This window comes from Caretta caretta, chromosome 6 (assembly GCF_965140235.1).
Source record: "Caretta caretta isolate rCarCar2 chromosome 6, rCarCar1.hap1, whole genome shotgun sequence".
Classification (NCBI taxonomy): domain Eukaryota; kingdom Metazoa; phylum Chordata; order Testudines; family Cheloniidae; genus Caretta; species Caretta caretta.
Genome location: NC_134211.1, coordinates 40181016 through 40195495, shown reverse-complemented (window position 1 = coordinate 40195495; position 14480 = coordinate 40181016). Strand labels below are relative to the sequence as shown.

Sequence of the window (14480 nt, the reverse complement as noted above, 5' to 3'; positions counted from 1 at the left end):
CCGACGCATGTTCACTTTCATCATCTGAGTCAGATGCCACCAGCAGAAGGCTGATTTTCTTTTTTGGTGGTTCGTGTTCTATAGTTTCTGTGGAGTGTTGCTCTTTTAAGACTTCTGAAAGCATGCTCCACACCTCGTCCCTCTCAGATTTTGGACGGCACTTCAGATTCTTAAACCTTGGGTAGAGTGCTGTAGCTATTTTTAGAAATCTCACATTGGTACCTTCTTTGCGTTTTGTCAAATCTGCTGTGAAAGTGTTCTTAAAATGAACATGTGCTGGGTCATCATCCGAGCCTGCTATAACATGAAATATATGGCAGAATGTAGGTAAAACAGAACAGGAGACATACAATTCTTCCCCAAGGAGTTCAGTCACATAATTTTTTTAATGAGCATCATCTGCATGGAAGCATGTCCTCTGGAATGGTGGCTGAAGCACGAAGAGGCATATGAACGTTTAGCATATCTGGCACGTAAATATCTTGTAATGCCGGCTCACATTATAAATAAGAAGCAGGCAGCCGTATCTCCCATAAATGTAAACAAACTTGTTTGTCTTAGTGATTGGCTGAACAAGAGGTAGGACCGAGTGGACTTGTAATTGCTAAAGTTTACATTGTTTTGTTTTTGAGTGCAGTTATATAACAAAAAATCTACATTTGTAAGTTACACTTGCACAATAAAAAGATTGTACTATAGTACTTGTATGAGGTGAATTGAAAAATACTATTTCTTTTATCATTTTTACAGTGCAAATATTTGTAATAAAAATAATATAAAGTGAACACTATTTACTTTGTATTCTGTGTTGTAATAGAAATCAATGTATTTGAAAATGTAGAAAAACATCCAAAAATATTTAATAAATTTCAATCGGTAGTCTGTTGTTTAACAGTGCGATTAATCGCAATTAACATTTTTAACCGTGATTAATTTTTTTGAGTTAGTCTTGTGGGTTAACTGTGATTAATCAATAGCCCTAATGATTAGTGATTGAATGTCCTGAATTTTGTAAGCCCAATTGGGACACATTAAGAGGGCCTGATTTTGAGGGGGTGGGTGCTCAACACTTTCTTGGTTAGGTACCCAAAATCGCTTTTCACTTTTGAAAACGTAGGCCTCAGTCTTTCAAAGTGCCTAGTCATTCACAGAAAGAATAAGAATTTTATGACTGTGGAGACACCATTCCATTTACTTCAATCCCAATATTTTAAAAGGGTCTACAAGTAATAATGAATCCAAGAACCTGCCTGTCTTTAGAGGTTGAAGATAGAGATTCAGTAACATTATGTACACAATAGATTTCTCAAAACTAATACAATTAATAGCATAGAGAAAAGGAAATATGTTGTAGAATTGATGTAGTTGGTAATTATTAATATGTTACCTGAATGTTTACATATAAAATGTATGCATATAATTTAAATTTGGAAAATGACTTGTCTTATGGCAATTTATAAAAATTGCATTAATTTCACAAAAATTGGACTTAAAAAAATACAAGTATTAAACTCTAATATGGTGTGATCCATACACAAATATTTTACAGGTGATTAAGGCTGTAGAGTAAGAGACTTTTCTCTACTCTTAGATACACATCTTGTAAATACAGCTAATGCCCAAGCATCTCAGATTATGCAAAAGTGTATTGGTGCAGATTATCTATCCCCAAATGCCCATTCAACAATATAAGATCATTTTCTGTGTATTCTGCGTGTGGGATAAGTTAGTATATGTAAAGAAACCAACAAACAAATTTAAAAGGTCCTGAAATTTCCTTTCATTTAACCATAAAATCCACACTATGTGCATAGTTCTTGAACTGCTAAATATCCAGGGATAAATCCTGGCCCCATTGAAGTCAGTGGGAATTTTGCCATTGACTTCATCGGGGCCAAAAGTTCACCCACAGTATACACTAGGGACCCAGCAAAGTGCTGAGCAACCTCAACTTCCATTGTGATCAGGCCCTATAGGAAGCCACATACAGAGCTCGTGCTTTCCTTTACACATTCCCACACCTCCCTTGGGAGGCACACCCACATACTTTGAGAACTGCTGGTCTAAAACAATTGGTATATACGTTCTGCTGTATCCTTGTGATTTATTACTAGGTGCTGCTTTAAAACAAAAAAATTGAAGTATCAGTTTTTGTTAGGGATGAAGTAATACATTTCTTAGTTTTTTCCAGGCATATTCACTTCCTGGTTATTTCTTTCCTCCTTCCTCCCACCCTCCACACTACGTCTGTGGTTAATGTTACTCAAGGGAAGAATATATAACTAACCTTTAATTTGCAAGAGTTCATCCTGAATGCTTCAGAGCAGAATATGAGTTTATAAGAAAACTGTGGTGTATAAGTTATGTCCTGTGAATAGAATCAAAGTGGTCTTGTTGCCATTATGCCTTGCTTCCCAATTGCTATGCCATAGAAAACAGTGAATTATCTATTAACGGGCAGGGCCATAAATGTATGTGTTAAATTGTATGTGTTAAATAGAAACCAAGTGTTTGTGAGTGAGGTTACAAATCATCTCAAAATATCTGTAGATTTAAATTCTTTCATTAACAAAATTATTTTATTCAGTATGCTCATCGGTGCCTGGACTGTTTCTATAATTATAGCATATGCCTATTCTTTGATCGTTAAAATGTTGTCCTCCTCCCTATGCAGCTCAGATGTGGGGAGGGTTTGTCTGGGACAGCAGGGGAAAGAAAACCTTTTGCCCCTTTAAAGATTACACACACATCCTTTCCACCCTCCCCATGGGCATTCAGGCTCCCTGTGGCTTATTAGTTGGACAGAAGGGTGCAACATAAGCCTCTCTTGTGTGCCCATGGGTGCCATTCTGCACCATAAGAAAAGCTTCCTCCCTCCTCACCTTTGGGATTAGAGTAGAACTGGGTTTTGAGGTCTTGCTGTGGGCATCATTCTAGTTGTCTTTTTGGGCTTGGAAAGTCCTTTTTCCACACTGTCAGATTAGTCTGGGCCATGTGGGGGGGGTTGTATTCCTCTCAGCAGCCTAGGGACCCATGGGTAGGTTAGGTTGTAAAAGTCATATTTTTACAACTTGACAGGTGTCCAGTACAGGTACTTGTTCAATAAGGGTTAAATTCCCTGATAAATCAGAATTGTAAGAAGGTTAGGAAAGGGCTGACCTAAAGACAGTGGGAATGGGGTCCAGGCTTCTAATATTTGCTACAGCAAGGAGACAGCATCTTCTTCCACGCTTTCCCTAACCCCCATGCCACGGGGAGGTGTTGGGGTCCCAGCAATGATCCTGGGACCAGGTTAATTGTTTGGGGTGCTGACAGCAGCCATCCACCAAGTGAAACAAAGTAATGGTGGAGGCTGATGGCAGCCCTCCACCAGTTGGCATGGATTTTAAAAGAAGGATGACCTGCTTTGGATGAGTTATTCCTGGGTAATTTCCATATGTGTTAATTACTAAAGTTGTAGCCTTGTTAAATTGTAGCCTTGTTAAATTGTAAATTTACAAAACAATTGTATTTTATTGTTTTTTCGTGTGGTGTCCGGGGCAAAGAAACATGAAAACGTTTCTTAGAGAGGTCATTCCTTACTCAGTCACCAAAAAGGAAGTGTCGTTCGAGGCACTTAACTGTTCACCACACACCTGTCTGTCAGCTATGTTCACGTACATTCTCTGAACATATCATCAGCTTGCAGCTTCTCAAGAGGCCCTGCTATACTCATTTCAATGATATGTGTGTGTAGAGTTATAAGATGTGGATTGCAGTTGAGAAGTGTCAGAGTGCATAACCATTTTCAGTGGTTTAAATAAAAGGAATGAAAACTAAATGGTTGGTGAACCTGTTATCTGTACTGTTAGTTCAAATAACACTCTTCTTTTGTACCTTCTGCCCAGATTGCCCAGTTAAAGCTACTAACATATTGTTTTACTTCGAAAAGATATAAAATATATTTTGGTAATTCGGGCAATCAGAAAATTTAAGCTGCAGCATTGCATTTTCTTGTATTTGCTGTCTTCAGAATGTATGTGCTCAGAAAATAGGTAGAAAGACTTAATTTTATGTAGAGCCCAATTTTCCAGATAAATTTGGCCAAAACAGCTTAAACTGTTTTTCCTAATGGGGTCTACTAACAGGTAATAAGCCTATTTTTCATATCTTTGATAATTTAACCTTTGTTAAATGCTTAGAAATTATCAACAGGAAATCAGACTCTGTTGTAACCAGGATACCTTCTTGCCAGCTCCTGTTTTATCAGTTACTAGATGGCTAAACAAAAAAGGATAAGAACAAATTGTTTAAACCCATTATCAGAATTAAACAGTGTTTAGTAACAAAGCTAAAATTAAAAAATGACAACATTTCAAAATAAAAATAATATTTGTGGCTTTAAAATATTGCCAGAATGATCATGTATTTTATTATGGAGTTACAGTATATAATCAACATTTTCCATGTCCATATTATAGTGAGCTAGTTCAAGGTCAGACAAACTATATTTTAGACACAAGCAAAAGAAATCCTATTGTTCACATTCAAAAGTAAGTTAATTTGTAGAATGTTTAGCTTTGTTTCTTGAATTCTTATTCTGCTGTGAAGCTTTTTATTTCTTAGCAGTAAATAAGGAGTTTGTTTTTTTTAAATTTCCTTAATGTAGCAGTGTACTAGTTGTGAGCACAGAAAGTGGTTACATACAGGGTTGACAGTGGAAAGAAGCTACACTCATTTTCCATAAGTTTTATCGAAAGCTCCCAAATACATTGTTTCACGCACACATTGAAAATACTAGAGCATGGTGGCAAAAGCAACAGGTCACCTTTGTTGAATAGATAGTGGTGTCTTGAGTAGATAAGGTATCTTCCAGGCAATGATTACAGCTGATGCTAGGGAATGGTTGACTGGAATTTATCCAAAAACTTTGACTTTTTGTAGTTGTTCTATTCTGGTTTGAGCTGCAACTTCTGTAGAATATGGTAGGTGGTCTTTAGACATTCCTCATGTAGACTGTGTACTGCTGCAGTTATTTGCAGTTGTGCATTTCATATGCAATATTCAATTAAAGTATCTACTGAAACATAGAGTAACTCAATTTAACTGATAATGGTTGAATGACTTGGGGCTACCAAAAGGGTTAAAGAAAAAACAGTAACCAAAAACTGAAGTCTAATTTTGACCCAGGAGTAAAACTCCTGCAATCTAGTTATATATGAGAATATTTTAAAGGTTCTGTTAAATTTTTTAAAATGTGATGACAGAAGACATTAAGATGTTATTAATCTACTGTAAGAACGATTTTGATTTCATCATTATACAATAAAAACTCCATGCAGATAAATTGAGAACTGTATATTTGCTAAAAGCTATTTTTAAATTAAAGCACCTTTTCGTTTCTGAGGTGAGCAATATGTAGCTTTAAGTGTTTGAAGTGTGTTTTTTTTTTTTTAAAGCCAGTTAATTTAATGCTCACTGCTAATTTGAAACAGTGTTTTGGTTGGTTGGGTGGGTGGGTGAGTGGGTTGGGTGGTTGGTTGGTTGGTTTTGTTTGTTTGTTTGTTCAAGGAACTGAGCATATGTTTGCCGGAAGTCTGACTTCTATGTGCTCCTCACCTGCACACACACACAGTTTATTTTCCCTCCCCAAATGTGTGTACGCAACTTAAAGTCAATTTTAGTAAAATTTATTTTCAGGAATGTATACTGTGAAGTACATTTAGAATTAAAATATTGTTAACCTTTGCTAAACCACAGAAGTAGCCCAATACTGTCAAACTAAACAAATGTTAAAATTAATACAGAACATGATAATATATTTTCTAAAGTCCTTAGGTGACTTTGCAGCCCAAGTCTCATTGAAAGTCAGTGGGATTTAAGTTCTTAAAGCTGTAATCCTATAAAGATTTAGGCACATGCTTAACTTTATGTACAATGAGTAGTTCCATTGACTTCATTGGGATTACTCAGAGTGCATAAAGTTAGTCGCAGATTCTGTGAAGATTTACTCTTGTGCTCACTTTAAAAATGGGAGTTAGGCTCCTAAATTATTTAGTCACTTGTGAAAGTTTTATCCTATGTCTTCCAAGTAACTTACAAACAAATTAATCCTCACAACTCTTCAGTGAGGTAAGTGTAGAAGAATTGTTATCCTTAAGGATATATGATAAAACTATATTATACTATACTGTTATGTATTTTAAGCTTTATTATGGTATAAAAATAACAAAAGGAAAATAAAACATAAACTGCACTGAATTTTCTTCTTAATCCATTTAAATGGAAAGGGGCTGATGGTAATTTTTTATTGATACTGTGATATGTATGAAAATTAAAACGGTAGAAGATGAGCTCAGGTGAACAGGATATTGATCAGGTGTACTTGAAATAGCAGTTCATTAGGTATGTGTTAATTATATGAGATTACTTCTGAAATGCTATGTGGTTTCATATTTTAAATTGCTTATTAAATCATTAATTTTCTAGGAGGTAAATGAGCCTTACATTGTCATCTTAATCTCTGCAGATTTTGCCTTTCGCATGTCATCAGGGCACTTAAAGCAATCACAACTGGCTTTCTAGAAATACTGTATTAACATCTAGTTTGTTCAAAGAAGATTTATTGCTTCTGCTCTGTTCTTGTTTCTATCATGTGTCTACCACTTTCAGGCTTAAAACTGAATCTGTTTACTTTCTGTTTACTTTTTTGTATGACTAATATAGATTCATAAAGTATCAGAATGTTTATTAAATTAAATTATCTTCTCACTGACAGTAATATGACCTGTGGTTACACCAAGCTGCTTCAATCTATCCAGAGGATCATATACCAAGAAGGATTTGATGGATCCTATCCCCAGGTACTGAGCACCTTCGGTGTCTTCTATAATCATGTAACTAATGTTGTTTTCAAAATTCTCTCTAGGGTTACACATGAAAGGTCTTGGAATAATTAACAGCCAACAAGCTGTTTCTAAGCATTGCTGAAGTAAACAAGTAAAGTAAATAGAGAGGCTGGTTCATATGTTAATGTGTATTCAGTTTTACTTAGTTCTCAACTGATATGGATAGGCTGTGCAAATTAACTGTAAACCAACATTTTTTTAAAAGGCTTATTCTATGCTAGTAGCTACTAAAATAGGTTGCTAAATGCAATGAAACTAGGCAAAGTGTATTTTCTCCTGTAGAATTTTCAGATAGCTGTTTTAACAACATGGAGTTCAGAATTAATTCACAAAACTATTGAGAGCTAGCAGCATATTCCACGCTGTCAGGTTTGGGGTTTGTTGGTAAATTAAAATACATGTATCTTTCAATAACAAGAATTGAAACACAAGAGCTTATTATAATGCCATTTTAACTTAGATTAACTATTCAGAACAGCTTACCTTCAGGCATCTCTGTAAATACTCATAAATCACAGCATGAATCATCCACAATAATTTTTTAAAGACAACAATTTCAGAGGAAAACTTTTTCTAGTTTAACCAATGCTCAACTTAGTTTTCTTTGTTTTATTCAATCAAGAAGACAGCTTCTTTGGAGTTCACCTAAATAAAATAATCAGTCATGTGTGGTGATGCTTAATTGATAGATAATTATATTATCTTCATTGTTGTTATACAATAGAAACTTCATTAAGGTAGAAGTTACCTATTATCGGTTCTGGAGAATGTCAAAATATATAATTGCTGTATACTACTAGGCAGTTGAATTTAAACTATCTATGAGGGAAGACAGCCTTGGATTTTGTTTGGCTGCTTTTCTGTCTAGGAACGTTTTTTTAGGAACATTAACTATATGGAATACTTGTGTGTTCATTTAGCTTATTTTTGCAGTTTTCAGTCTCTGCAGAGATTCATGGGCAAGCATGTTTTCCCTTTGGTGGCAGTGCCCGTCTGGAGAAGTAAATTGGTCCCTGACAGGCACCTCTCCCCACTTGCTGTGGTAACCATGGCAACAGGCATGTCATAACAGTTCCCACAGTACAGTATGCAGAGCTGCTCCTCCAACAAGATGACAGGTCCTCTGGAAGCAAGAAATCTTACAGAATGCAAAAAGCAACAGCACCAAAGTGACATGAACACCCTGGGAACCTTCAGCCAGCAATTAATGTGCTACTGGAAAAGACTCCAATAACTGTGTTTGTTTTTCTTAGGTGTTGGTTTTAGCTTAAATATAGAACCTATGTATATTCCTGAGAAACATTTATATTTTAATACAGAATGATGGAGTCCATAATTTTTGGATAATTTTTTGCAAAAAATTAGGACTAAAACATCAACTAACATTGTTTTAAGGAATACTCAAAATGTGCACTATTTTAAAATATTTTGTTAATATTAATAAAATCAAAACCAAAAAACTCCGTGCAAATAAATTCAGAACTGTATATTTGCTAAAAGCTATTTTTAAATTAAAGCACATTTTAGTTTCTGAGGTGAGCAATTTGTAGCTTTAAGTGTTTGAAGTGTATTCTTTTTGAACCAGTTAGTTTAGTTTAAAAAGCCATTAGATCATGCCTAGATGTTAATTTCTGCTTCAGGGAAGATATAGAGAGCTTAAAAATGAAAATGATTTGCTGGAGCTGAAATGTTACTTTTCTAGAATAATCTTTTCCCTGTTCTCCACCTTTCTTCACACAGCATATTTTGCATGTTTAGGAAGTCCTGTATAATACAACACTCATAAAAATACATTCAAAATTGAAATTAATTGAGGGCCAGATCATGCTCTGGGTCTGTGACCTATAGATCTCTCACTTCTATGGGTAATTCAGCTGTTTCCATGGTATTGCACTCCTTTCCCTTAACCAAGTCCTGAGAAGGGCTTTCTCTATGGCCAAATAGAAAGAGGGTGGACCTGGGACAGGGCTGCATCTCCCCTACTTCCCCTCCATCCAAAAAAACAAAAACAACCCTCTGTAAAATTGTATTAACTTCTGACTAGTGCCCCCCTCCACCTTGGAGAATCGTCTCTCATTGGTAGTAGCTTACGTAAAGCTGGAGGAGAGCCCACAAGGACATGTAGGCCCAGGGCTCTGATTTTGTGTGGACCCCACCTTGAGATTTACAGGGATTGGTGGCCAAAACCCTTGCGTCTTCAGTTCAGTCAAGAGACAAACCTCATGGAGTTTCTAGACGTCTTTGCAAGTTGTTCCATGGTGGGGTCTGGCCCTTAAGGCCCTTCGCTACTGCTTCAAGTGATAATCCACTTGTGTAGACCATATGTGGACATGCAGGCTCACCATGTGCCTGAATCTGGAAATTTTTAGCAGCAGTGTCCATTGGTCTGCACATGCCTAGTGGAATGCCTCATGCTCTGAACCGAGGGCATCAATGGCAGCACAGACCAACGCCTCTCCAATTCTTTCTTACCACTGTATGTCTTGAGCCACTGCATACAGGTGCTAAAGAATTAGGTCCTCATAAACATGTCAGAGATGAAAGGCCCAAAGAAGAAGGATCTGGTTGTTCCAGCTCCACCTTGCAAACTAAAGAAGCTGTACCCCATGGTTCCTCCTGGCAGTCCAATGTTGGGATCCCATCCAATGGTTCTGACATTCTCTGTGCGGGATCCCCCAAACACTAAACCTTTGGATGACTCAGATCCCCTGTTGACACCTCAGAAGCCCCCCAAATACCAGGGAGGACCAAAACATTCACCTTGCCAGAGGAGATCTTCACTTTGTCCTACCTACCATCTCCCCTGCTACCATCTCCAGCTCTTCTTCAAGACATTCCTACACCCAAGGGGACCACCCTGAAGGGAAGAATATTACCCCCTGCTATGTCTACATCTAACATCCTCCCACTTGTTCTGTTAGCACTGCTGGTAGAACAGGAGCCTGTCATCTCATCCAGTGAATCTGATGCTCCTGAAGTGGCTTCCCTCCAAGGGAAACAAATCCTGTTGGAGATGAGGAAGGATTTGGAACCCCCCACATACTTCTGAATACAGATATGCAGAGGATAGCTGGCATGAAATGTCTTGGGGTCCTCCCCTCTGGCTGATCCCTAATGGTACCATGGCAGCCATACAGCAGATGTCCTGGATCCATGTGGGAATCACACCAAACCTCCTTTCCCAGCCAGTACCAACTGGCTTCATCAGAATTTGCAGAGGAGGAAGAGAGAGCCAGATCTGCTGGTTCCAACCAGTATGTCATCTTCCTGACCGGATTAAGTGAGTGTTCCATCATCCACCGGCCCACCCAATGATAACAAACATTACTAGCACTTGTTGCAGAGAGTGGCAGCCAAGCTGGAGTACCTCTCAAAGTGGTCCAAGACACACAACAGGACCTTTGGGACATCCTCTGGCCCTTCAAAGGCAGACCTTTCAGTAAGCCAAGCCATCCTGAAACCCATTAGATCAGTATGGCACACCCTGCCTCTTGTGCCCCTTCCCCAAAGAGAGTGGTATTTTGTACCAGCTAGGGGGCAGTGTTTTTATTCACCCACCCAACACCAAACTCCTTAGTGGTGAAAGCAGCTACAGAAGCATCCAGGACAAAATATTCTAAGACTGCTCCAGCTGACAAAGGTGCCAAATACCTTTATCTCTTTGATGGGAAAGACTTCTCATCAATTAATCTCCAATTCAGGGTCACTACCTACCAGGAGTTGTTAGCAAAATAAAATTTTCTTAATTATTCCAAATTTACAGATTTTAAAGACAGACTTCTCCAGGAGGACAGGGCCCAGTTCCAAGCCCCCATTACTGAAGGCAGGCTAATGGTCAAAACATCACTAATCCCCTCTCAGGAAGAGGGCACTTCGTTTGCAGCCCTCAACATGAAATACATTTATTTTCATATATTCACTGATTCCACAGGAAGTTCCTCAAATTTCTCATTGAGCTGGACCACTTCCAGTTCTGAGACCCTCCATTCGGATTAGTTATAGCACCCATGGTGTTCACAAAGGTCCTTTCAGTAGTGGCAGCTTGAATGAGACTGAACGGTTTCACTGTCTTTTCATATCTCAACAACTGGCTTCTGATGGGCAGATTCAGCACGGGAGTCCAGTTGGCAATTACATTCCTGCTCAGTCTTCTGTCTTTCCTGGGAATCTGTGCCAATGATGAAAACTTTATCACACCCCCCCCCCCCGTGAGGTCCATAGACTTCATAGAAGCATTCTTGGACTCAACTACAAGAGCCATTGCCCCACCAAGAAATTCCACATCATGAGCGATCATATAAAACAAGTCACCTTCAAACTTTGGACCACAATCAGGACTTGTTTCCTCAGCAACATAGTTTCGTGCATCCATGTTACAACATTTGCCAGGCTCCATCTCCGCAGCGTACAGATCTGCCTTGACTCCTTTTTTTTCATGAGGAAAAGACAATATCAATGCCAAAGTGTCACTTCCACTCAAGATTTTGTCCTCTTTCACCTGGTGGACAAAACTGAAGAAAGTAAGGGTGGGAATTTCTTTCCTTACCCCTACACTCGAGGCAACTATAATCACAAATGCTTCCCTGTTAGGTTGAGGAGCTCATTTGAAGAATTATGTTGCACAAGGTATCTGGACCCTTCAGGAGGCCAGGATGCACATTTTGGTCTGCGTTGTCATCACTATGTTGGTGATCTCTCATTTTCTTAAACCAAGGTTCTATGGTCCCAGTGTCTGAACTGGAATTTGGCTAGAAGTGGTGGAATGTGACTCAGCCCAGATGAGAAACAAGTCCAGCAACTGTAGGAGTAGGAAGAGGCTACTATTAGAAGTTTAACAGACTTTTGCCAAAATGGTCCCGAGCCTTTGAGCCCTGATACTCTATTAGCATTAGTGACTCATAGAGCCATCTCTTGCTGGCCAGGAGACTGCAACAGTTCCTCTCTAGTGTGGACCTGATAACAGTTGATATCTGTTACTTCTCGGCTCCACTGCTGCAATGAAGTCTACTTGGGGCTATCCTGAGGTTCACCCAGAACCCTCACTCGTCTCCTAAGTGGTTCAGGCCAGTCTAAGCAGTTTGCAATCAAATGCCCCCTCTTAAAGCCCTAAATAATCTAGAATCTCATAATATAATATTCCTTTTCACCATAGCCTGGGACATGATTAACATGGGCTGGTAATGGCTTACTGTTGGGAATCAAGTTTGAACAATCTGTAAGTTTAAAAATACATTTAAGTCATTGGGAGTTATGCCCACGTCACTGTTTTAATTTGTTCCTTCAGGTTTGGTGACAGGACTTTCTCAGTTGACTTTTTTGGAATTATCTTTCCTTGGCATCCATTGGAGCTCAAATCTAGTGATCTTCAGGGCAAAGAGGCTGGTCAAGGATTTATTTTGCTTAGCTTTTGACTGCTTTTGTTTTTTTCTTGTTTGTTTTGTTTCTTCTTCCTTTGTTTTGGTTAATTTTCTATATCTATAACGTCTAGCTGCCAAAACAGTAGTACTGTAGAAATTATTAAAGTTGATTTTTTTAATCTAAAATGATTTCTTTGACCATACAAGTTCTAATATCGTGGAATGTATTTAAAATTGTCAGTTCTACTCTCCAGCACAAGTGTGTTGGTGCAGAAGTTTAGTCTACTACTTGCCTCATAATACAAGAATCGAGTAAATAATTAGTCTGTCGTAATATCTACCATCCACATAGAAATTATGAAACACAGAAAATATACTTTGTCCTCAATGAAACAAATAAGGTACTTTTAGCATTTTTGATATTGATATTATCTTGGAGTATAAAGTTCTCATACCCATCCTACAAAGAGGAATTAAGTGTTGTCCTATAAGGACTTGTTAGTCCTTCAAGCAATTAGGGAACTAACTTTCTGATTCAGTTTTGTAAATGTGTTTATAAGCTGCTGTTTTTTATTTTAATTGACCAGAAAAGGCAAATTTTTTTGTTAATTGCAAAAGTTCAGAGCAAATCAAGGGACCTCCCATTTCTATTGATGACTTACCTGTGTATTATTTACTTTGTTGATATGAGATACTTGGAACACCATTTATTTTTGCTGCTGACTGTCCAGAAAAACTGGACAAAGCAGATTTCATAACCTATCCATAGTTTGTGAATTGCTTAAACATTACAGAAAATGGGGTTTTCTATACATTTTTGTACCCCATCATGCTCTCTGATTAGATTCTCAACTCTTACCCTCCCCCCACCCCCCGGCCGAAATTATGTAACAGTCCAACACTTCGATCAATGTCAGGCTTTGCTGTATTATCCTGTGCTAGGATGCTTGTACTGTAAACAGGTAATTTTATATATGACCACAGACCAGAGAAAAGTATGTGGAGCAATAATGCACCAGTACTTGAATATATTGCTTTCAGAGAGAACAAAAGAGATTCTAGTAGGTCAGTTTACTCCTTTATCCAGGAGAGTTGAATAAACTGAGTTTGATGCAGCTGTGTGTGTGTTTTATAGATGAGTCCTTAAAAGCCAAGGCCCTGTCAACTCTGCATGAACAGAGTTTTTGTAAGAATAACTGTTTGCGCTAATGTCCTGGTCAAAATTTCCCCTCTGTGTCTCAAACACTGCTGTGCAATGTGCTAGTTTTGTGTCTGGTTTCCACTCAGTAGCAGCTGTGCTTAGGCAGTTGGTGAAATTCTTCTTTCATATGTGGGTCTAGATTCACAAAGGGCACTTACGTAATTTGCTGCCTTGTGGAATTGCTAACTGTGTTAAGTGCTCGGGCTTTCTATACAATGCATGGAGACAGTTAGGTGCCTAAGAATAGGATTCACAGAAGTCAGGGCACTGAGCAGAGAGCTGCCTAAGATTGCCAATAGGAAATACCAAGGAGAGGGATGTTGCCTAAGGCTCTGTCCCTGAAATGTCCCCTCAGTATTCACAGCCATGAATCCTCTCCCTGGAGTTAGGCACCTAAGCCAAATGAATGGTTGAAGAGAGGGGTAGTGCCCTCATAACTTTTAGCCCAGTGGTTAGAACACTCACCCAGGATATGGGAGACCTGACATGGGTTTGATATTTTTTTTCCCCTTCTGGCTGATGTGGAGCAGGGATTTGAACTTGAGTCTCCCACCTCAGTACCCTAAAAACTGGGCTATGGAGTATTCTGTGGAAGGTCTCTCTCAATCTGTTGAAGCTGTTCCACTGTGTATAGTTAAATATCCATTGATCCAGAGAGAGAATGAGTGACTCAGTAGATCAGTGTTTAGGGCACTTATTTGGTAGACAGGAGACCCAAATTCAAATCCTTGCTCCACATCAGTCAGAGAGAGAGAACTGAACCCATGTTTGCCACAACCTGGGTGAGTGTTGTAACCATTAGGCTAAAAGTAATAAGGGGACCACTACCACATCCATATCCTCCTCCATAGTCTGTTGTATGGTGTACATATGCTCAGAGAAGGCCTACTGGATCGGGTCCCAAAAGCAAGATAGGCAAGGGAATGCCTAGTTAGTGAATCCCTCTGGAGCTCAGGTATGAGTTAGGCAACAAGCGTCTGGGCAGAGTCAGGGCTTAGGTGTTTGAGTGCATGCCCAGCTGCCAAAAGTTATGTC

The 14480-nt window shown here is 38.6% G+C and overlaps 1 protein-coding gene across 4 annotated transcripts in view; it reads left to right on the top strand.

Moving 5' to 3' along the window:
* Nucleotides 1-14480, top strand: part of ELP4 (elongator acetyltransferase complex subunit 4) — a 344771-nt gene that overhangs the window by 73386 nt on the left and 256905 nt on the right. For all 4 annotated transcript variants that reach the window (XM_048854605.2, XM_075129452.1, XM_048854601.2 and 1 more), the window contains one exon: nt 6758-6842. In XM_048854605.2, coding sequence (XP_048710562.1) covers nt 6758-6842 — 85 coding nt within the window. The remainder of the gene's footprint in view (nt 1-6757; nt 6843-14480) is intronic.